The sequence below is a fragment of the Leptodactylus fuscus genome, chromosome 5 (genome assembly GCF_031893055.1).
Source record: "Leptodactylus fuscus isolate aLepFus1 chromosome 5, aLepFus1.hap2, whole genome shotgun sequence".
Lineage (NCBI taxonomy): Eukaryota > Metazoa > Chordata > Amphibia > Anura > Leptodactylidae > Leptodactylus > Leptodactylus fuscus.
This window is the reverse complement of record NC_134269.1, coordinates 130558094-130583356: the sequence shown is the minus strand read 5'-3', so window position 1 is coordinate 130583356 and position 25263 is coordinate 130558094. Positions and strand designations below refer to the sequence as shown.

The 25263-nt window shown below is 38.5% G+C and overlaps 1 protein-coding gene across 1 annotated transcript in view; it reads left to right on the top strand.

Annotated features, from left to right (window-relative positions):
* The window catches only part of CFTR (CF transmembrane conductance regulator), a 125883-nt gene that overhangs the window by 33147 nt on the left and 67473 nt on the right, over window positions 1-25263 (top strand). Inside the window, exons 2-11 of the mRNA XM_075274207.1 lie at window positions 626-736; window positions 2815-2926; window positions 4123-4338; window positions 4458-4547; window positions 14847-15010; window positions 15412-15537; window positions 17380-17626; window positions 18557-18649; window positions 19055-19234; window positions 24433-24624. Of these exons, the coding sequence (XP_075130308.1) occupies window positions 626-736; window positions 2815-2926; window positions 4123-4338; window positions 4458-4547; window positions 14847-15010; window positions 15412-15537; window positions 17380-17626; window positions 18557-18649; window positions 19055-19234; window positions 24433-24624 (1531 nt within the window). The remainder of the gene's footprint in view (window positions 1-625; window positions 737-2814; window positions 2927-4122; window positions 4339-4457; window positions 4548-14846; window positions 15011-15411; window positions 15538-17379; window positions 17627-18556; window positions 18650-19054; window positions 19235-24432; window positions 24625-25263) is intronic.

Genomic DNA, 25263 nt, shown 5'->3' with positions numbered 1-25263 from the left:
ACTTTCACACTGCATTGGTTTCCGATGTAGGAGCTCTTGATGACATCATACGTTCTTCCTCCTATTTCACTCTCTAGGAGTTTTAGGAGCAGACCTGGGTGCCATACTGAGTTGAATGCCTTCTTAAAGTCCACAAAACAGGCAAATATCTTGCCTCTTCTGGTGTTGTGGACATGGGTCTTGATGAGGCTGTGCGGGGTGTAGATATGGTCTGTGGTGCGGTGGTTTGGCATGAACCCTGCTAGGCTCTTGCTGAGGACCCCGTGTTGTGTGAGGAAGGTGAGGATTCTGTTATTGATGATGCTGTTGAACAATATCAACAGCATATTCTTCTCATCATTAACTCATATGTATTACAATCTACCTTCTGCACATTTAAAAAAAGGGAACAGTTAGGGAATTGCATGCTACAAATCATATACATAGAAAGATTGTTGTAAAGAGTACGCATGAAACTTTCTAACATATATAACAGTCCTAAATGTAAACTAAGTCTATATATCTTATCTTGTATTATAAAATCCATGAATGTTTAACTGTGTTTGATGACATTGTCAACAGAACCAATGACTGTTTTAGGCATTTTCATGACATGAAAACATTTCAAAATTTTGTTTCATTCCAGTTGGACTAAGCCAATTTTAAAGAAAGGATACAGGCAGCGATTGGAATTGTCAGATATTTATCAAATTCCTACTGAGGACTCTGCAGATAATCTGTCTGAACGACTTGAAAGGTACCTAGATGAGCAATTTAGTAATTTTTAAAGGGGATGCCAACTCAAAAAAAATAAATTCTAAAAGTATTTTACCCAAATGAGTCTACAAGTTTTGGCTTTAAGTTGTCCCATGTTCCTCTGTCAGGAACCAGGAAGACCTTCCTGTGATGGCATGGGGTCCCATCTGCTGATCACATGGGTTACTGTCCTGTAAGTCACACCACCTCAAATGGTACTGCAAGCAGCACTTTTCTTTCCACATAATTTGTGCGGACACCGTGTGGAAAACACATGGACCTCATTACAGTCTATGGAGTCCGCGTGGTTTCTTAACTAACTACTTTTTAATATATTTGGTATTCCGTTTGGGGGGTCCTCAAGCAAACTCCCCAAACGGAATAACAAACACAGATGTGAACCAGGCCTAACTGTCATAAGAGGCAGGGCAATCATGAGAGTAACACAAATATTACCTTGAGGGGGAAGTGTCCTGCCATCGGAGGGATGAGACCACATGACAAAAACAAAGTGGTGCTTCCTGCTACTTTCCTGTTAGTCCTGACCCCTTAAAACTTTAACCCTGAGAGGGTAGGGCTTTCAGAAGATATAAACCCATGCAATTGCCAGATTAAATGTCATACCGTCATAAGAAGTTGTGGTTTATTCCTGTCACTATTTAGGGGAACAATGCAGAACTTAATGCCAAAATTTGAAATAGATGCCTATGCCTGAGTCTACCATCATTGGGAGAAGCCACCAAAGACAAGAATCCATGTAGCAATGACCATGATGGGTGTTAGGGGTCATTCACACGATGTAACGCGACGTTGATTCTGACACGTAAACTCATGTCAGAATCAGTGCTGCAAAACAGAATCCCATTGACTTCAATGGGTTCCGTTTAGTGCGCGTAACACATTGAAATCAATGGTAGGCTTTACGCGCGCTGAACGGAAGTGAGATTCACACTATGTATGACTGTGACTTTCTCCCCTTTCTTCATTCAGAATACATACACATACACACATACATAGAGATAAACCATATAAATAAATATGTTTGCCTATTCTTAAGCCGGGTGATCAGCATTAGGCTATCAGGGTCAGAAATGAAATTCATCTGTTTTTCAAGGACCCTTAGACATTAAAAATTTAGAAACATAAACTAAAAAAATGAATGGACTTGAACAGCGGATCACACCACTTGCAAATGAACATGGTTGGTACTTTCCGTGAAAAATACCTAAGGCAGGGAAATTTACACTTCTGGTTCTGACCAAATCCAACTTTTGGTCAAACCTAACTTACCCCAAATTTTAACACAATGTGAAAGGGTCCCTCAACTGTACTCCCTTTATTACCCATATAATGCACATATAGTTAGTTGTCTCATAAAGACTCTTCCTGAGTGTGCACATATTTTTTTGCACGTACTGTTTACAGATATTTTTGGGCACACATGTTTTTCTAGCTTTCCCGTACATTTTACCTAAGGTACTGTATGTGCTGACAGGTTTGAGGAATGCTGCTTCCTTTATCTATATCATCTGGAACTATGTGCTAGTTTATGCCATCTGTCACAATATAAAGATGTTTCACATTGAGAAACATAGTCACAATAAGAACGTAAGAAAAGTTCTGATTTGCCTCATGTCTACATGGATAGATAAGATGTTATTCTGTCAACAAGTCAGTATTGTCTGTATTGTTACCAGTTAGAATAGTCTGTCTTTGTTTCCATGTCGCTGAGTACTGGATGAACTCCAAAAACTTTATTTGTCTATTATTTTGCATTGGTCGTCAGATGGTTGGCAGTTTTTTAGGCATAGAATGTGACCTTTACATGAATTAACTCCCTACCATGAGATATATAGTCAGGTACCTAAATCTGTCAAACACATGAATGAACTGTCCCAGCACTTATGTTTTCCTGGTCATGAATAATAGATGCTCTGGTATTCCAAAGCTTTATTTTTATTGCCATCTTGACTTGACCTTAATGAGTTTCCCTGGAAATACCTGGAAATAAGGAGGAATGTTACAAGTGCAAACGGCGGCATTTGATAGATAACTATCTTGTTTTGTGCTTTCTTTCAGAGAATGGGACAGGGAATTGGCAACCTCAAAGACCAATCCCAAATTAATCAATGCACTGAAACGTTGTTTTTTCTGGAAATTTCTTTTCTATGGTATCCTACTATATCTTGGGGTAAGAAGATTCTAAATATATAGATATCTGTGCATCGTACAGTATTTATGAGTCTGTACAGGATCAAACTATTGACATTTTTGATGTCTATTTGTTAATGTACTGAAACATGCTATCAATGACTCGCTAGCCAAGTATTTTTTTTCTACCAACTTTTGACATTTGCAATTATTTTCATCACTATACTGTATACCACAGGATTTAATAATAGGCATTGCTCCAATACTACAACAGAGCACTATAGGCAGTTGTCTATATTCAACATCACATCCTTTGTCTTCCTGTTTGTCATATATATATATATATATATATATATATATATATATATATATATATATGACAAACAGGAAGACAAAGGATGTGATGTTGAATATATGTACTGTATATATTTTACTTCTGGGAGATTCAGTGTGTAGGGAAGCAATAAAGTACTATAGGATCCTTTAGGCTCCGGCTCTGACACCATAATGGGCCTCCAAAAAATCTACAATAGACAACCTCATATGGAACTAACCTTTACAGCTGTTTCTTATTGGTTGATACACTTACTATTAAAAGTAAATATGCATAGATCTTTTTGACAGATTAAGAATGGGTCCTCAAAACTATTATGTTAGGTACGTCTATGGAACCATGGTCTGACACTGACTATGCTCATTGGCCATGAGGGGAATGGGATTATCAAGTATACTAGATATATTCAGGATCAGGAGGTGGCTGTCAACAATCAGACACATTAAACAATGACATGCTAAGTCCTAGAATACTGTACTCTACAACATATATACCATAAAGGCCATGAGTCTTCTATACCAGGCTTGAGTACCACTTTAAGCATGTTCCATTCTTCTACAGGAAGGAGTCATGTAACTGAGTCACTGAGCAAGTTGTCTACTGGCCACCATCCAACTCATCTTTCCATAAATGAAAGTCATTAAGTAAAACTGGGCAGTAGAACAAGAACCAGAAAATGACGGCCAGAGAGTAGCTACAACAGAGAGTATATCATCTTACTCTCCTATACAATGGCATAACCTTCTTGCAATGTCTGTATGCTTTATCTCAGGAAAACAATTACTTATAACTCATAATGAAGAACTACCTCATGTTATCTAATTTAGTGAATATTAACTAATATGGTGTGAATATGAAAAAGATAATATTAATAATGCACTTCTTATCAACTTTGTTCTCAGGAAGTCACCAAAGCTGTGCAACCACTTCTTCTTGGAAGAATCATAGCATCCTATGATGAAAGTAACACTCATGAACGATCCATAGCTTATTACTTAGCAATTGGCCTGTCTCTGTTATTTGCTGTGCGAATGCTGCTTCTACACCCTGCCATATTTGGCCTCCATCATATAGGAATGCAAATGAGGATAGCAATGTTCAGTTTAATTTATAAAAAAGTAAGAATCCTTTATTCCCCATCATTTGCTTATGTATAGCATATAATTACATTCATATATTCCTTACCTTCTTTGGTTACAAAAAAATCTATATTTATTTTGCCTTTTTGTTCCTACAGACCTTAAAACTATCAAGCAAAGTATTAGATAAAATAAGCACTGGACAACTTGTAAGCCTTCTCTCAAACAACCTTAACAAATTTGATGAGGTAAGATATCACGTTGCGTCTATTTAGTAAGTAAGATTCTCTTTACATAGGCAGATTTTCTGCCAGTAACAAAAATGATTGCTGCTCATTTAGCCACATTATGGGTGACACATGATGTATCTCGATGTGGCTATTTTGTCCCTGGCCGCTGGTGTAAGTGGAACACCAATCAATTAACTAACTTAATCTAATTTAATTAGTGAAATATGGTGGACACATAGACTGAGTTTCATGGGTGAAACTGGTTTGTCTGAATCTAGCCTGGGATAAAAACACAAAATGCAAAGTAAAGACTCGTTTACCATTTACCTTGTAGTAACTGCAAGTGTGGATACTTTTGTTTCTTCTTTATAACCTTGAGGTTCGTCTCCTTTTCTATTCAGCCTCTTTATTTTGGGAAAATCATGGCTAAATATGACAATAAATATTAAACACAGCTGCTGGAGAAAAACATTGCCACTGTTTCCTTCTTGCCTAGTAGTATTAATTGTAAACCATGGAGAATAACAGCAGGTTATTTCTATATGCAAGTCTTAAAAGCAGTTTTATTTATTTTCTATAAAATGTGTTTCATTTTAAAATTAAAAAATCAAGTCATGCAGTGCATTATACTAGTGTGGCCAAATATTCACGTAGAAATGCAGTGAATCACTGGGGTTATAATAAAACACATAGGTGGAGAAACAATCATGTCCTGATACAATCCTAATATAGCCTCAGATTGTGACACTTAAATGATAACAATAGGCATAATAAGCAACTATCACATAAATGAGGATGGCCGTATGATACAAGAAGGGTATTATCTTGCATATGCCACAACACACTGAGGTGAATAGTCCAAAAGTATCACATATTCCCCACAAAAATCCTATGTACACAAGAAAAAAGTCCTGGCGTGTTTCCCCATGTACTTGGTTCTTCATAGGACAACAGGATGTACATGCCAAAGGCAAAAATTATGTCAGAATGACTTCATAACTTCAGACTCAGGTCGCACATTACAGAAATGCAACATTTTGTTTGTTGCAGAATTTGCTGCGGTTTTGTGAGCTACAGATAGGAGTGGATTGAGCAGTATAGTTTATACATAGTGCCAGTACTTGTTTCTATGAGTTTCAATACACATGCCTAGAATTTTCTCTGAATAGAATGATTTGGATGTTGATTCATACAACACTCATGCTGAAAATTTAGATGTCAGCTGACTACTTATTGTATAATATGAAATATAACAGCCTGGGGAATAGTATGGCAGATTATCTGTGTTCCATACTGCAGACTATACAGACTACAAAAGAACAGTTCAGCATTTTAACATATTTACTACGGTAAGTTTATCTACAGTTTCCTCTTCCCTAAGAACGTCATTGAACCAGTTACTGACAATTTACATGGATGATAATGATGTACTCTGTTGTTTTGGGTGAATTGATAAGGGTAAATTGTACGCAAACTGCAGATTTATGAATTGTCATAAAAATGTCAACCTGTAATGTCCCATGTCACTAGAAATACTCTCCATGATGTATGGTGGATTATGTCTTTTATGGTCCACAACTCTCTGACCCACTAACATACAGGTAGTATTTCACAACAGCAATACAGTCGTTCTGTTGTTCTCTACCACGTCTAACATTCTCTTAGGCAATCACCGTATGTAAATAATGATGGGAATAGTTTGTTCATCCTTTTTCTTTGTTATATTGGCTGTATATGATGTCTATTAGCAGTTACCACTGAACCAACAGGATGTCGTGACTGCCTACCCCTTGTCCTTCCTTATTCTAGATAAAAACAATCTGTGTGCAATATATGTCCTAGAGAGAGTAAAGCTGGGAGAGTCAAAGGTAGGGAATGACCTGGGTGTACTTGTAGATCATAGATTAAATTACATCATGCTATGCCAATCTGTTGCTTCTAAGGCCAGCAGGATACTTTCTCGTATTATTTTATATTTATACTATTGTATTATTGACTCACGGGACGCGGATATAATATTATCATTTTATAAATCACTGATGCATGCCCATCTGGATTATTCAGTTCAGTTCTGGACATAGGAAGGATGTCATAGAGTTAGAAAAGGTTCAATGGAGGGCCATAAAATTGACAAGGGGCATGAGAAGAGATTAAAGGAGATAAAGATTTAAAACAATGGCAACTGATGCATGAAGCTCACTTGATATGTATCAGTACTAGATTATATTGTTCAGTGTATACATCATTAGTCAATATAGTGTTTATACATGTGTCATCAATATACTACATTGGTATCTGTGTTGCGGTTAATTCTTGGGACTGGTGAAGAGTGAGGTCTTTCCTTCCTGTGAGCACAGGACCAGACTTCCTGCTGTTTTATTACCGAGTCTGGCAGCAAGTTCTTTGAAGTAATAAAGGCCAGGCAGCTTCATGGGTTATCAATGCTATGTCACTGCCATACTCACTCTCACCTAAGAGAGGAGGGAAGTTGTGACTGCAGTTAACCACAGAGGCCACCAGGGATACGGCTTTCCAAGATGGAGAAAGAACAATTAATGCCCTAACTTTTCCAGGAGCAGATGAATTAACTCATCCCTCACCTCAGGGAGTAGGAGGAGTAGAGCACTCTGGCAGGAGGCATGGTTAAGGACAAGCTAGGTGATTTGCCTTACAAAGGATTGGGAATACCTTGGGATTTTTGGCACTTTTTGGTGCCAGCGACAAAGCTGGATGCAGGGGTGAACCTGCCCCTTTCGGTGCCCGAGGCGAACGACAGAAATCCGCCCCCCCCGGAGGAGGGGGAAGAGCGAAGGGGAGGAATGAAGTGAAGGGGGCGGGGCTTAGCGGTGTTCACAGGCAGAGAGCAGGCAGGGAGAGGACCCTGGGACGTGAGGGGAGGCCCCTGGAGCAGCGCTTCTCCAGCATTCTCCCCAATCCACCGCTTGGTGCTAAGCCAATCCAGGACAGCTTGTCCTAGACTGGTTTAGGTAAGCAAAAATGCCGCCCTCCCTGGGGCCCTGGCATAGCGCCGCCTGAAGCGGTCGCTTCAGGTCGCCTCATGGGAGGTGCGGCGCTGGCTGGATGTGCCCAGTTCATCAGAAAAGATCCTCCAAGCTCCATGGAACTAAAAGGACTTTAGGTTATTAAGTTTATTCTGTTTGTTTTCCCAGTTATTTTAAAACTATTTATTTGTCTTGTTATCTCTAATCTTTTTCATATATAGCACTGAACCCTTTGAGTATTATATCATTAAATTTAATTATACTTTGTGTTTGCTCTATGAACCCATTACCTTTTTGAAGTGTGCTTGCATCGGACTGCTGGGAGCAATAACTCGTGTCCGGCATTCCTATTGATCCTGATTCTGAATACAATAGGTTGTGGCGGAGTGTATTTGAGATATGAGGACTGTTTAGAGGTGTCATTTACTCTCAGTTTGTAGCCTAAGTAAAGGGTGAATGCAAGATTGAATGAGTGGAATTGACCCCTGACAGCCCTACCCACATTACTCTAGCATAGCCCATACGTGACAGAAACAAAAGCTTCTCTTGAATACTTTACGCTATAGATAGTTCATAAATCATTACAGAAGATATTTAGATTACTTAATATTATACCAGCAAGGTAATAATTGTTACCAAAAGTATATAGCGATATATGATTTATTTATTTTTATCTAAATCATAAAAGCATTAAATTATCAGGTCTTATCAAATGCTTTCAATATTTATTTCCTTGTATTAATCCGTAGTATTTACCTTACCATTGCTGATAAAAGGATACAGATTACCAAAGTAAATGTGAAAAAAGGAAACATGAAATAAGACCTTAGCAGCGTTTCCAACTAGTGACTTTGGGCCACATCTTCTATTGGCTCCTTAGCATGTAGTTCTCAGATTGGTAGCATCTGTAGCTGTGGATGAAGACATGTTCTGTGCAGTCTTTTAGTAGTGTTAGCACTGGACACTTAACAGCATTCAAGGAACTATGACTAGACCAATACCACTAAATATAATACTAAATATAATGCTAACAACTATTTTATTGACAGCTCTTTTGTAAGTAGCTGGTTTTCAATTGGCTCTATATTTAGCACCAAAAGACTAGACCTTTTTTCTAATACAGTGTAAGTGTCTTTACATGCATTTTAAAGCACAACATTTAGTTCACTTTTTGACTTGATTGGGTATAAATTTTTGATTCATTTGATTTTGACCAGTACGGTCAAAACATTAAATATCTGTAGCAGAATTTGTATTTTTTTTTCCCCTGCAGGTGTTTTCCCACATTTACCACCTACAGTATCCACAGTAGGATCCTCACTGCTTTTTTACTAGGTAACGTATGTCCGGGAATGGCCCCTATTAACTTACCTATCCCCACTCCTGCTCACTGCAGTCTCCAGGAAGCCCCTATGTACCGCACATTATGTCACCATGACATGATGTGTGGTGCACAGGGCCCATTGAAGGCTTAAAAGGGAAGGGGAATTTGTGACCAGGAGCAGGGATAGGTAAGTAAATGCAGCTTGTTCTCTGCAGTTCTGCCGATGCAGCTGTTAAAAATACAACTAAATTGCAGAAGCAGGAAGAAGGGGCTTCCCAATCTGTTTCTGCTACTAGTAAATTAGGAAGTCACATGCTTCGACATGTAGGCCACAGGCCACATTAAGTCTGTGGCCTGCATGCTGAGTACCAATACTTACCTGTCTGCTCTCCAGACAGGTAAGACATCGCTCTTTTGTGATGTTATATGCCCAAAACAAGAAAAAGTGAGACTGGGGAGCAGACAGGTAAATAATGAGCTAATACTGTTGTAAAGGGGACCATTCAAGGGGCCACTGTATGCCCCATACAGTGACCCCTTCACTATTCTCCCCCATACTGTAGCTCCTTCACTATTTCTCCCACCCTACATGCTGGCCACTTTACTAGTCCCCCCCCCCATATAGTGGTTTCTTCACTGGTCCCCCATACTGTATAGGGAAAGGTGATGGAGCCATTACATTTTGTGGAAGCAGTGATGGGGGATAATGTCCTGGGGGGAACAATAAAGTGTTTGTGTGGCATTAGGATGAACAGTAAAGAGATTTGTTCCTGGCTTTACTCTCTTCAGGCTATCCTCAGGATATCCCATCAGCTGTATGGAGCCACTTCTAGCCCTCATCCTATACACAATACTGGGCCGCAAGCAGAAAATTCAATCAAAGTAGAGAGCACCTTCACTTCATCCCAGCACTTATTGAAGTCAGTGGGAGCTGAGCTGCAGTGCCTTCACATGACCACTATACAGTGGCTATAATTAAAATGAGTCCTGAACAACCCCTTTAATATTCCCCCCTAATGTATCACCCCACAGGATATTAGCTCCTATCACTGCCACGCCTCAATATAATGGCCCCATCACAGGTCCCCAGTATGGGTGGCCATAAAAAAAATTAGGCCCAAACAACACCTTTGAAGAGGTTGTCCATAAATTGGAGCAACCTCTGTGGTGGCCAGAGATGTGTAAAATTAAAAAAATAAATAAAATCATACTCACCTGTCCCAGTACCTCATTGGCCTCACCAGTGTCTGTTCGGTCTCATGGCAGTGCCTCATTTTTGGAAATCCGGTACCTCCTGTACCTAATTGGTCTCATCGGTCACATGAGGTGCAGGATTCCCAGCAAGAAGGCTTTGGCACAAGACTGAATGGACAGGCACTGGGGCAGGGGAGTATGTTTTTCTTTTTTTTTTTTTTTTTTACACCTCTTCGTTCTGACACATGGGTTGCTCAATTTCCTGGACAACCTCTTTAAAGGGTTTATTCACCTTTGTAATATTGATGGCTTGTTCTTAGGATAGGCCATCAATATTACATCTACAGGGTCTGACAGCCAGGACCTCTGCATATCAGCTTTTTCAGGACAGGTAATGGTTTCAGGAGCCATGCTGCTTGCTTGCCGTACAGAGTGTAGCGGTGGGTTTAGGTAGTGCACCGGTGTGCATTGTACGGTGGATGAGCAGCTTGGCTCCAGACATATTACTACCTGTCGCTGTGCTTTCTTGGTACAGTTGATCTGCAGGGGTTTTGGCTGTGAGTGATAGACCCTGTAAGCCGATGGCTGGTCAGGTAATGGAGAGGGTGTACATCTCACCCAGACTACTCAGGTGGGTGAGATGAGAAAACTCCAGAAAGAACATTTCTCCACAGATAACTGTTGTCTGCTGAGGGTTATTTCAAAGTTCCAGTTACTGGGCTGGATTTTTAGGAATGGCAGTTAGGATTGGTAGTGGGACCTTTCATTCCACCCCCCCTCCAGAGAGTCTCCCCCCCTCCAGAGAGTCCCTCCTCCAGCAGTAACACTTTGGCAGAGTTTGGCTGGAGAGCCAAAGAGAAAGGTCATATTTTTGGAGCTGTGTCCTGAATGATTCTACTGGCTTTTGGATTTCTGTTACTCTAGAAACTGGACTTGTGTGTCTATGCTACCCCACCTAGCAACCCCAGACCCTGACAACCCCTAGAAATAATTCCACTGAAGGGTCCAGTTTGACACTGCTACTAGGGACTCCACTGCTTGAAACCTCAAGTAAATCACTAGAATGAGTGTCCCAAGCTCACTATATCTCCTTACTGTAAGATCATAATACAGAGATTTATGAATAGAGCGCTAGTCATGCATGTGCCCTTCCACTGAGTTTAGTAAATTGGGGGCTGACGAAAACAGTTGAGCACTCACGCAATGTCTGACAATCTAATATATGCCTATTACACAATGAGTACTTTATAACCAAGCCAAGTGTGACTTGTTAAATGCAATAATACATTCTGTTTCATGTAATCCTGTTCTGTTTCATTCAGCTTGTAATGTTAGAATGTTATGTTGACTGGAACAATGGTAACTAAGGGCACAGCATAATTACCCATCAAACAGTGCCCAAGTGATAAGAACTCCAACAGGCTCAAATGTGCACAAATAAAAGTGGAGTGAGACTTATTGAAACAGCTAATGCATCATGTTATAGGATTTGCTAGTTAGTGAAACTTGTTATTGAAAATTATACTGTTTCCTTGCTGTCTGGTTTTAGAGTTGTTGTTTCTAGTAGATATTACAGTTTTGCTATATTAAGATATGTAGTCTGAGATTAAAGATTTAAAATGAATGTATCTGAATATAATATTCATTACAAACCTTATATAAACCCTTCCTGCAGGTGACATTTTTCGATTTTGGATTTGACTCCCCACCTTCCAAACTCCATGACTTTTTTTTTTTTTTTTTCTGTTCACTGACCCATATGAGGACTTCATGTTTGCGGGATAAATTGTTCTTCATAATGGTATCATTTTTTGTTTTGTTTAATGTACTGGGAATCTGGAAAAAATTCTGAATGGGGTGGAATTGGAAAAAAGTCCTTTTGTGCGAGTTTTGTACAGGCTTTTTTTATAGCATTCACTATGCGGCCATATTGACATATCACTTGTATTATATGTTTCAGTATGATTCCAGGGATTCAAAATTCATGTAGTTTTATTTACATTTTAATTCCTCAACAAACTTAAAACTTTGCAAAAAACATTTTTTCTAAAAGTCGCCATACCCTGACACCCGTAACTTTTTTATATTTCTGTGTCCACATACATATGACATCTTATTTGCAGACCAGGTATACGTTTTAGTCAGGGCTCGTTCACATCTGCGCCCGGTCTCGGTTCTGCAGGTTTCCGTTTCCTGCACAAAACAGAGGCAGGAGACGGAAACCTGCAGGACTATTTCATACCCATTCATTTGAAGGGGTTTGAAAGATGTCCGGCCGTGAGCGGCGGTGAGCGTTTTATGCTCTCCGCCGCAAAACTGTTTTTTTTTCAAACCAGACACAGAGTCGGACATGCAGTACTCTGTGTCCGATTTTTAAAAAACGGTTTTGCGGCGGAGAGCATAAAACACTCACGGCTGGACCTGATTTGACAGGTTTCCATCTTCTAAATGCAGAAGAAGGAAACCATAGAACGGAGTCCCGAACGCTAGTGTGAACCTAGCATCACTGCTTTGGGGAATGTCTTTTCCTTTGATCACTTTTTATTAAAATTTTTAGCAGAGGCGAAACTGCAAATAAATGGTGGTTCAGCACTTTTTTTTTGCTACTACAGCGTTTACCATACAGGAAAAATATTTGTAGAAAATCGTAGATTGTCCATTTTTGAACACAGGGATACTTAAAGTGTATATATTTCACTGTTATTTTTAACTTTTATATGTATTTTTGGGAAAGGAGTGGTGATTTGAATTGTTAATTCTTTTTTTTTTTTTTTTAATTCTCTTAACTTTTTTTTTATATTTGAAAATATTAGACCCCCTATGGATATGGTCGCTTATCAAGGGCACTGATCGCGGACATTAGTGCCGGGTCTCTGCTGTTTAATACTACTGTATATAATGCCATAATAAATAGTTATGTTATTCACGAATGAACAGGAAAATATCACAAGCTTAACTTGTATTTTCATAGAGAATAGAAAATTTCTATACCATATATTTCTATATATTTTTATATATTTCTATACCATGTATTCTTTTTAGTAGCACACTGTGCCAATTGATAGGAGCAACAGTATACAAAAGAAAAGCCTATAAATAAAAAAAGACAATTAAACGTAAAAAGAAAGGCCAATATTTTCAAGAAAACTGGGGAAGGACAGCTGATGGGAAGAGGCAAGAGGGATAGGGTGTCACTTGAAGTGGTACCAAATATCTGTCTAGAAAAAGTAGAAAGAAAAGTATTACAATAACTAGGTATAACTTATCACCAAATATCAATCAAGATAAAACAGTTTGAGACTCGGGTTTCTTTTTTTTTTTGTATGCAGATTGTGAGCCCCATACAAGGCGCACAATGTACATTTTTTTTCCCTATCAGTATGTCTTTGGAGTATGGGAGGAAATTAACGCAAACACAGGAGAACATACAAACTGCTTGCAGATGTAGTCCTTGTAAGGATTTGAAACCGGGACTCCAGCGCTGCACGGCTGCAGTGCTGACCACTGAGCCACTGTGTTTTGGATAAATGAAATGAATGGAAATTTTAATGGGTTACTGATGGTTCAGCTACTGTCCATTGCTAAAATCATGTAATAGACAATAGCTACGGACACTGCTGATGGTTACCAATGGTAGTGTGAACGTCCCCTTTACTGGCTGTTGTTTTTCGGGTTTTTTATATTTTTTTTTAAACTAGTCTCATAATGGTGGGTGGGAGGAGATTTTTTTTTTTTTTTTTTTGGGGGGGGGTGCTTTCTTTAATTGTATATTTGTTTATTTTTCTATATATTAAATGTTTTAATAAAGAAAATTAAAGTAAAAGTAAAATTAAAGTAGAAGAAAACTTTCTGCTGTTAAATGAAGCCAATCAGTTATATTAATTGATTCTAGTAATAAAAAATAAATGACCTAATTTCTATTTCACAGTTTCCATATACTATAAATAAACATGCGTTCAAAGATTAGCTAATGCCTTTGCAGCATGTTTTATACTTTTTTAGTGTCCACATTAAAAAATTATAAACGGAAATGAAGCTGCAAAGTACAAATACTGAGAGGACCTTTATAAGAGCAACTTGTGACTTGTACACCATGAACCAATTGTATCTAGTGTGTGGAATTTAGAGACACATTGCTGGTGCTGCTCTACGCTTGCATCTATATTCAGTGCTAATTGAAACATTGATCTTATGTTGACATTGTTCTCATAAATTCTACACTATGTTACAAATATAAAATGCACCAGACAGTAGCTTGGAATACAGGAGATGGAGGATAACATACACTAGAGCTGTTACCATTTGATATTCTACACATTTATAATATTTTTCCGAAATCTTAGGCCTTATTCACACGGGGGTACTGGTCATGTGTTCATTTTGGTATTTATGTAGCAATTCTGTTAAACTAAAGTACAACGGTATCCTAGCCTTTAGTATAGTCACATGGATCCAGGTGCAACATGTGGAATAAAGATAGCTAAATATGTGTAGGTCTATCTCAATTGCAAAAGTTTTGGATATTAATACAACTTAAAGGGAATGTGTCACCTGTTGTGGGTATTTTCTGCAATGTGTGGATGGGATTCTCTATGGCCAAACCGCAGCATTTATGTGGGACCTCAGCCTAACTCCTGCAATTTTTACTCTGACCTAGTAATCTTGACTCTAGTAATGATATTAAAGAGCTACAAATTGCAATAATTGCTGACAGATTTGTAAACTTTACATTTGTGTATAGAGATTGGCATTATATTCTTTATTCTGTTACTCCATTAAGCTCTCTATATTTCATAGGGTTTGGCCCTGGCACACTTTGTATGGATTGCTCCTCTTCAAGTGATTCTTTTGATGGGTCTCATTTGGGACTTACTCCAAGCCTCTGCTTTCTGTGGTCTGGGCTTCCTTGTTATTCTGGCATTGTTTCAGGCATGGTTGGGCCGACGGATGATGAAGTATAGGTAAGTTCTTGTTGTCTTTTCTAATGTATTAATTATACTGTCATTAAAATATAGCACAAAAGCTTTGTGCTAGTTCTGAGCTGAATGTCTTGCAAATATGGTACATGTGACATACAGTATCACCCAACTCAAACACTGGCACACTGCTAAAGTAAGTATTTCCACTGTTGCAGTTGGTGTGTGGCTCCACCACTGTCAGGGATACTTGAGTGCAGCTCTCTTCCTCCTCGGTGTTTGCATATGAACATCTTATTATAGGTAGATGAATGGCTTGCTGCAGCACCTGTATATGTATCACGAGACATACTTGTAAGATTGATATAGTAGATTAATATAATATTGTATGTATAGTTATGGATTCATATATTACATTTTTTATTGTTTGTGTCAATATCTTATAGAGACAGAAGAGCAGGCAAGATCAATGAACGGCTTGTGATCACTTCAGAAATCATTGACAATATACAGTCAGTAAAAGCCTACTGTTGGGAAGATGCAATGGAGAAAATAATTCAGACGCTCAGACAGTAAGTGTAGTGTGCACTAATGGTCATTGATATCAGTGTTTAAAGGGATTCTCTAATTAAAAACATGTTTTAAACTAAAAGCACGTCGGCTGGATGCTAATTGTGCTCAGAAAAACTGGGGCGTTCACCATATGCTCAACCCAGAAAGCACAGGGGACGTTCCATCGGCTATTTTGCGGTGGTCCCCTGTTAGGAAAGGAGGACAATGGACTAAGGAACAGAAGAAAGGTGGTGCTGGAAGGATGACAACGCTATGCTCAGTGCACAGGGGGGACGCCCCTGTGCTTTCTGAACACAATTAGCATCCATCCAGCGCCACCTTTCTTCTGCTCCATCGTCCATTCTCCTCCTCTTCTAACAGGAGACCACCGCAAAATAGCCGATGGAACGTCCCCTGTGCTTTCTGGGTTGAGCATAGGATGAACGCCCCCTGTTTTTTCTGAGCACAATTAGCATCCAGGAGACCACCGCAAAAGGGCCGATAGAACAGCCGACTGCACTTGTTCTGTCACCATTTTGTGGTGGTCTCCTGTGCTTTTTGAGCACATTTAGCATAAAGAAAAAAAAATAAGAGAAATTCCAAAATGGCAGCACAGACCTTCCATATAAAGGTAAGAGATGAATAGTGTTTATGAAGGCTATTCCTACGTGCTTTTAGTTTAAGACCTGTTTTTTAATGATAGAATCCCTTTAATTTCTAACCATATGGTAACATATAATGTTAAGCATTTGTATTACTATGCTAATAGCTAAGGTTGTAACATATACAGTTTTGTATCAGTCATAAACATGCAAGTATAACAAGTTTATGAGTTTAGAGTGCTGTATATTTTTAGAAGCCAGTAGGTCAGCTCACCCTTGCTGTGTAAGTTTCTCACATGTCCACCCCATACACTGAATAGTGTGAGTTAGACTTCCCACGATACAAGCAGTAACAATACATCCAGCAAAGAAGTATGGCAGAGCGATCAAACAACTTTCACTCTTTTGTAACATATTAAATACCACTGTCTCCAATGGGGTTAAAAAACAGACCTTGCTTAACGTTTCAGTAATAGCATATAAAAATACTGTGGAAAAGAAAGCTCTGACTGGGTACAATTTTGTCTCCAAGCAATATGCTATATATTAGTATTGAGAGAGGTATGGGACCAAGATCAGGTAGATAAGAAATTTCATAAGTACTTTGCATAATTTTTAATATGCTATGAGTATCAAACATGTAAGCAAGGTGTATATTTTATCTCATTGACTACTGTGGTTTTCTCAATGTTGCAATGAATTTAAAGCTGTTTTCCCACACTGCCGCATGCGTTTGAATGATCTGTTGTTACTGCTTGCACTGTATATTTTTGGAAACTTTGTATTTATTTATGTACCTGTACTGTATAGCTATTACCTCAAAAAGTAAAGCTCAATCTAACATCATGGTACCTCCAGACAAGCACAGAAGTTCCCTACCCACCTTTTCTGGTACAGCATGTTCCCTTCATAAATATTTCATGTGAAAATTGACCGTTTGCTCATAAAAATCAGCTAGGAAAAATATTGTTTTTCTTTTTTGTCTGGTATTGGTTCCTATTGAAAAAGACAGCTGCAAAACAATGTGGTTATTTTGGTGGTAAACCCCTGTATTAGTGAGGTTGATGCACTCATTGGCTAGTAGCGCCCTCTGCACTGCAGTACTATATGTTTTGTACTGTTTTCTTTGCACACCAGGTAAGGGGATCTCATCTTGTGAAGAGGTGATAAATTGTAATGTTGCTACAACCCCTTTAAGGGGCTACTCGTATATATAATAATGTTGACTTGAAACTCACAGCTTGGTTTGCTTTTACACAGGACTGAACTGAAGCTTACCAGAAAAGCTGCCTATGTGAGATATTTCAACAGTTCAGCCTTCTTCTTCTCTGGATTCTTTGTGGTGTTTCTTTCTATTCTTCCACATTTACTAACAGATGGGATTACTGTCCGAAAGATTTTCACCACTATTTCATTCTGCATTGTTTTACGTATGACTGTTACACGCCAGTTTCCATGGGCTGTGCAGACCTGGTATGATTCTCTGGGAGTTATAAATAAAATACAGGTATGTATGTCTATGTGCGGAACAAAAGGATAAAAACACTAGGAGTGAGTGTGAAAGATTAAAGGATAAGATAATGAACCTCTTTATTTACATAATTTTTACATAATATTTACATATTTACATGTATAGCACAGCATACTAAATAATCAGTGGTTTCACTAGGTACCGGGATTTTTCATGTTCAGGTGGATTTTTCCAATGTTGCTTTACATTTTATATAACATTAGTATGCTTGTAACAATGCTAGAAAAGGAGTACGTAAGTATGAAAGTTAAAAAGTAAATGGAGTATACCACAAAAAAAAAAAAAATGAAATAGGTAATCCATCTCACCAACTTTAATTTGCTTCTTCCAGATTCCCTTCAGCATGTATTCACTGACAGTCAACTTGGTCCAATGCGTAAAAATATAAACACTGCCTCAACATATAATAGCCTCCTCAGGGCCTCCATCCACAGTGATACTTTAGGGGTGATTATTAAGCTGCATTCAGTAATTAGCATTCTGCTCCATGTTTCCTCTCTGCTCCAGGACTTGCTGTGACATCAGCACTTGGCACCCGAGGCAGAGAGAAAGTAAGGAGCAGAGTGATTATTAATCATTGCAGGTTAATACTCACCCCTAAAATATCACTGTGGAAGGGGACACTGTTGAGGCCATTATATTTGGAGGTGCCAAATGCAGCTTGCCTCTCGCTCCCTTGAGTGCCGGTAAGGAACGCCTTCATTGGCACACATGGAAGCATTCATTGCACTTGTAAAGTGGCCTTGCACAGAATTCACTTTTGGGAGAGGTGGGACAGTGGCTCTCACCGCTGCACGTCCTGGGAATATTGGGAGTACTCCTGGGGGTATGCGTCTTGCAGGGTAAGGACATCTGATCTAGTTTTTAAAATCAATGTTACTTAATATAATTAATTATATTTAACAGGATTTTTTACAAAAAGAAGAGTATAAAACACTAGAGTACAATCTGACAACCACAGATGTAGCCATGGAGAATGTAACTGCTTCCTGGGATGAGGTCTGTATGTAGTTTATTTGTGGGTATATGATTGCGCATATAGGTTTTTTTTACGTTTTTGGTAATGATTTTGTATTAAGTGGCAGAAAGATAATTTTAACAAGAATGTCATTCTTTCATCACTTGTCATGTTTCTGTACGTGATATTATTACGATGTAGTGAGCAGGTGACTGTTAGTTTGTATCTATCCGTATATCTTACAGATGGAATGCTGCCCTGCATGCAGCATTCTTTATTCATAGTCAGTGCGCTATAAGCAAACATCCTGCATGTGCAAGGAATACAAGCTGAAAATATGGTTGTATTTTATTCTGGGGGGTCTTGTTTTGTATTTGTATACCAGTCACAGAAAAAAATGACTTCTTATCATTAAAATCTTTGTTTCTTGCATTATTTCCATATAGGGGATTGGAGAAGCCTTTGGAAAAGCCATGCTTGAAAATGGAGGCAGTGCTTCTAATGAAGACCCCAATCTGTTTTTTAGTAACCTTACATTGCAACTCACTCCTGTACTTTCTAACATCAGTCTTACTCTGGAAAAGGGACAACTGTTGGCAGTTGCAGGTTCTACTGGATCTGGAAAGGTATTCAGTGTTTGTTATTTTATATTTGTATGTTACTTATCACCAAAAATCAATTCTGACAGCTTCTGTTCACATTATGTTTTTAGCCTGAAGTCCCTTTCACATGTCTCTATATGTGGCGAGAAATATGTTCCATGTGTCGCCAATATTTCTCAGCCTCACTATGGCTCCTGTGAAATGAGCTTACAGTATCATAGTCATTTATAATGCTGTGAGCTTTAGGAATACCCTTGCTTTACAGTCCTGGACTCACAGCACCATGTAACTTCAGGACAGTAGTGCAGGTGTAATTCTTAACCTCACAGTATCATAAGTCAATATGATTCTTAAGTTCAGTTCACAAGAGCTGCGGTCAGGAAAGGAATACGGTCAGTACATGGATCATATTTTTCAATCGGAAGGGCCCTAAATTAGACCTATATGTCTGTGTAATATAAAAACCTGTACAAGCAAATACTTTACAGTACCCATAGGTTTATTGTCTGCAAACATGAGCCACAAGAGTATGGTTTAGTAATTTGTTTTCTGTTGCTTATGCAGTTACAACATTGACCACTGTTATTTTTGCAAAAAACTGCGCGGAAAAAAACACATGGTTTTCGCCTCCCATTCACTTCTATTGCTTTCTTCAGGCGGAAAATGCCTGAAGAAAGGTCATGTCGCTTATTTTTCTGCTAGCAGAAAAAAAAGCTAGCAGAAAAAAAAAAGCTAACTGTTCACATAGGGCTCCATTGTAAAGGGGCTGATTTTGAAGCGAAATTCGCTGTCAAAATCAGCCTTTTTGCCCACGTGTGAACTAGCCCTAAGGGAAAGCACCTGTGACCCCAGAACTGAGTGCAGTTATAACTACATCCAGGTACATAACATGGCTCCCCTATAAATGTATTGTTAATGTGAAATCATAGTCCGCACAAGTAGTTGTTAGAGGCAACAACCATTTTCAGTCACTTCTGTTGAGAAACTGTCTCTTTACATTTTACAAGAAGACATTTCACGTAAGCGTCTGAACTCATTTGTGCGTACATGTGATATGTGACGGTATTTTATGGTGTCTGGAATTGAGGATAATTGTTTTCCAAAATGATTTACAATTTTCTCTTACGCCAAAACCCCTGGCTTACTGCTGACCTCATAAAGGAAACCAGTGATAAGGCTGGCACTAAACTGATAAATGTAGCACCTTCCCTGCATTTCTCAACTCCTAGCTTTGATGAAGGTTGTTGTCTACTTATTAACTAGGAAATTACAGCAGCTTTCAGCATGGGAGCTGTCCAGATTATCTGTGATGTGACATCTGGGAATATGATCCTACAAGCTGATATGTGGAGCCATTTGTCACAGCGCTAGGCATTCACGGTTGACAAGGGCAGTACAGAGATTTTCTCACGTGGCATTGTATACCTGTAATTATGTCATATTTCACACACTATACAATGGACTGTTCAGTTAAAACACATTTTGGACAGTGTGATATAACATATTTCATCACAAGAATTAATAGCCCTTCTTTGCCCGTTTTTTGACATTGATTGGTGTAAATCTGGGGTATCTTTGATGTATGGTCCAAAGATGTGCCACATTGTTCGGTTGTGCACACCTAACTAGACACATTTTCACTGCAGAAAACTGGTGTGAGTTATACCTGAGAACAACTTCAGTTCCTGACCGGCAAATATTTCAATTCTGGCACACAGTTACCCCCGTCCCATTTTAAAATAAAACTATAAAAACATATAGGTAAATCATACCTGAACGTGCACCGACGTCAACTTCTGGCACGTCAACCTCTTCTTTCAGCGACGCCCTCCGATCCTGGCTCTTCCCGGCTTCATCTTTATCTTCTTCCAGCGGTTCAAATCCGATTGGTTGAAATCCGGCGCGTGCGCAGTAGTGCTCCCTCCAGAGCTAATGCGCACACTCTGGTGGCACTGCCATTGAGAAAAATGGCACCGGAGTGTGTGCAGTAGCTCCGGAGGGAGCGCTACTGCGCACGCGCCGGATTTCAACCAATCGGATTTGAACCGCCAGAGGAAGATAAAGATGAAGCCGGGAAGAGCCAGGACCGGAAGGCATTACCGAAAGAAGAAGGAAGAAGAGGTAGGCGTGCCAGAAGATGACGTCGTATCGCGCATGACTGCCCCTTGTGCATGCAAAAGTATGATTTACATATATGTTTTTATAGTTTTACTTTAAAACGGGACGGGGTTTAAAATAAGATTAGCGGTGCCTGAATAGCCTTTTTAAAGGCTATTCACGCATATGTGGGGCTCATACGGCAAAATTTTGCTGATAGAGCCCCTTTAATAACTCAAATGTATCACACACATGCCAGTCTTTATAAATTCCCCCCATTGTGATTGGGAATATATAATAGACCAGTATTAGCAGAGCCTATTGAAACGCCTATAGTGGGTGAACAGCCAAATCTTCTAGATGAGACTGATCTGCTATACCAGACACAATCCATGCTCAAGCAGCTGGGGGGGAAGGGGCACTTGCAAACCCTAGCTGTCCATGAGATGTCATATGTCTTGTGCACTTTCGAAGCACAAGGTGGATTTATTCAATTTTTTTCATTGATTGGATATTATTGTGAAATGTAGGGATCTGCTTGGCTGTCTCCTATTCACTGACTATATGATGTCTAATCAAACTGTTGCTTGATATCATACAGGCCTCAAGAGCGGTCTGCATTCATCATTTGCATTCATCATTCCGCTTAACTACAAATCTTGCTATTTGGATATCTAACCTTAGTACTACAAACTGCAGTGTGAGATTATATCTCTAATAACTCCAACCCTCATATATAGTGAAATTATTTTAGAAAGACCAATTATTTGAACATATGATCCATATAAAGGGGTGGTCTTCTTAAAGAGGTGGTCTTTTAGAAAGGTTTTACTGTATTTGTTAACTCCTCAAATGACTACCTGTCAGATGATCCTGTGTTACTCATTCTCATGGGTTTCTGTTTCGATTAGTTCTGTTCACAACTTTTATAATGCTTTAGTAATATCCATAGGAATTTCATGATCTGATTTTGAGATTTGCTTGCCTGTCTACTTAATAACTTTGACACGTATGCTTAATTGGAATGCGTGTCTAAACACTTAGTGTGTGATAGCATAGTTATGTTGTGTTGTCCGCTGCTGCAGGCTCTAGAATGGCAGGGCCCTTCATCTATAGAGTGTTAACATATCCTGGACTTTCCATTATATGTAAGAACTCTGATCGCCAACTCAATTCTTGATCCTGACCTGATTCTCCTATTTTTCTTTTATTTTGAATATTGAATCCAAGCCATCTATTTCTCTTTATGATATGGATAGTATAGGCTGCTGTAAATGACTCATGATGGACTTATAGTACAAAGACAATGAGTCTATATTCCTTATATTTGAGTTCAAGAAAGTATTATGGTGAATTCACATACCACAGATTTGTTGTCAACTTTCCTGTGGCTGTCCATTTATCTCATTGATGCTTCTAGAAAAGCATGTGTTTGCCACCAAGACAACTTGATTCAAATCAATATAAAGGATTATTAGTTGCAAACGTTTTTGCAACAAATGTGTGAATATACCCTTACAGTAATACTTGTTCAACTATTGAGAAATTCTCTTTTGTACTTTATATATTCATGAGAGTGGCTCCTGTTCTGGCAAACTCAACTCTGGAAGACTTATTTATCGTAAAGACAGCCCCTTTATGATTTTAAATCTCCTATACTTACCTACACTTGGGCCATACAAATGAAAGCATATGCTGATTTGGTGGCTTAAAAGTTATGTCAGTACCTATGCTCATGCCTTCCTATATATTTTCTTAGTTCCCTAATTGGTTTGTGACTACAGTGTAGCTACGGTGCCTATAGGAGTCTGTGGTTGTCTGAGAAACATTAGTTCATGATGCAGCCTCTTCCTCCAGTTCTCCACATCTCTTCCTCTTCCGATTGTCTTCTTTGTAGAAATATTTAACAGAAAGTCTGAACATACTGAAAAGTTATATATTACAACAAGTACAGAATGATTCTAACCTACAAATTACTAAATTGCCATAAGACACTACTACAATGTACCAAGTCCTTAGCTTCTTATTATACATGTCACTGGAGATATGGCAATGTATGTTTTCTTAAAGATTTTTCAGTGTATATAGATTACTTGTTTAGTCATTATTTCCAGAAATCGCATATGTCAGAGTAAGTAACAATCTAATATTTGACAAATATTTCATACTATACAAATGTACCTTCTTATCTAACTTATGATGATACACCCTTGTCAGAACTCCAGAATTCAATTAGAATTTCTGCTTGCTGACACTGAAATATTATTACAGAATATTTACTCACAGGTCTGAGCTATATGTACTGTATGAATTGTCAAGTCCTTTGTAATGATTGAAGTAAGACCGGCAACATAGTCGTGTATCAATATGAGAGTAAAGCTGTTGATAATACCACTTTAGACTTTGATGGTATATGCCCCATCTGTGGAACTTGCACCTGTCTCTTGGTGTCCTGGCTCCCATGCAGCCTAATGAAGTAGCTAACAAATGGAGGCAATAAAAGCCCCTGCATGTCATGTGTGTGCCTGTCTCTATGCACTCCCATTAGAGTTATGGAAACAGCAAATCAAGCATGCTGTTCTGCAGATATGCCCTAAATGTATTATGTATATTCATAATAAAGTAAGACTAACCCTTCATTTTACACACATCATAACCTATCTTCATCACTATGCTTAAATTCTTTGTCAGATTTTATCGTAAGTTACTTTCTTTATTGGCCAGAATTTTTCTGGATAAATAATTCACGTTATACAAATATATTTCTGGATTTATATAAAAATGTACAGTGTACATAAAGAGAGTCATATGAAGAATGTCTGAGAAATATAATATTGTTACTAAAAACCACACCCTAAAACATTGACACAAGGACATTGTAATTAGGCTCTGACGTCACAAAGTGTAACTTGTGTGTATGTATTATTATAGGTGTTATTAGGTGGCAGATTATTAGAGCCTACTAAGTTTACACAATATTAAGTTGCACAAAAAAGATTATATATATATATATATGTGATTAATACATATTGAACATTATATATGTGTGTTTGTACATAGACATGCGATTAATACATGTTGTGCATTATATATGTGTGTATGATGCCTTTATTATGTTATTACAGTCATCTCTATTAATGATGATCATGGGAGAATTAGAGCCATCATCAGGAAAAATAAAACACAGTGGAAGGATTTCATTTTCTCCCCAAGTCTCCTGGATCATGCCTGGTACCATCAAGGAGAATATAGTGTTTGGAGTATCTTATGACCAATACAGATATCTAAGTGTCATCAAAGCCTGCCAGCTGGAAGAGGTCTGCATTTTATGTCTATTCTTATTGATGTTTATTGGTTGGTTCAGACAGTATATAGTAATGTAGATTTAATACGCTAATAATAAAAACATTGATTTCCCAAATTGTGAGGTAGGCTTCACCCGTGAGACACTCTTTACCACGGAGGTGTGGCAAACAGGCAATTTTGACAGAAGTGATCAAATGTTGCTGACCTTCTGTACTTGCACCAGTCCTGGGCTCAGTTTATCATCAACTGGGTCTAAAAAAGACATTTAGGTAACTTTTAAACCTTTGGGAATGTACTACAGCCAGTGGTGACATCCAAGAGATCCATAAGTCTTAGCAAATACTCCAGTAGAAAATGATTGACAAGCCCTGTTACTCGTCTCAGTGTTTCAATGTTACTTGAAACCTTTCCATGCTTTACATCATTGATGAATGTCCAGAACATTTTCAGAAACCTATAAGAATATTACATAATCAGAAAGGTTGTTATTTTAATAAAGTAGTGTAAAGTGACACAACAGGTAAACAGGGGAAAATGCCAAGTGCTATTACCATTGGCTCGGTGGTGTGGTGGTAGGTAGAAGGAAGGATGGTTTTAATCTTTAATATTTCTTCTAATCTATACTATATACACTATTTAAAATCATACTT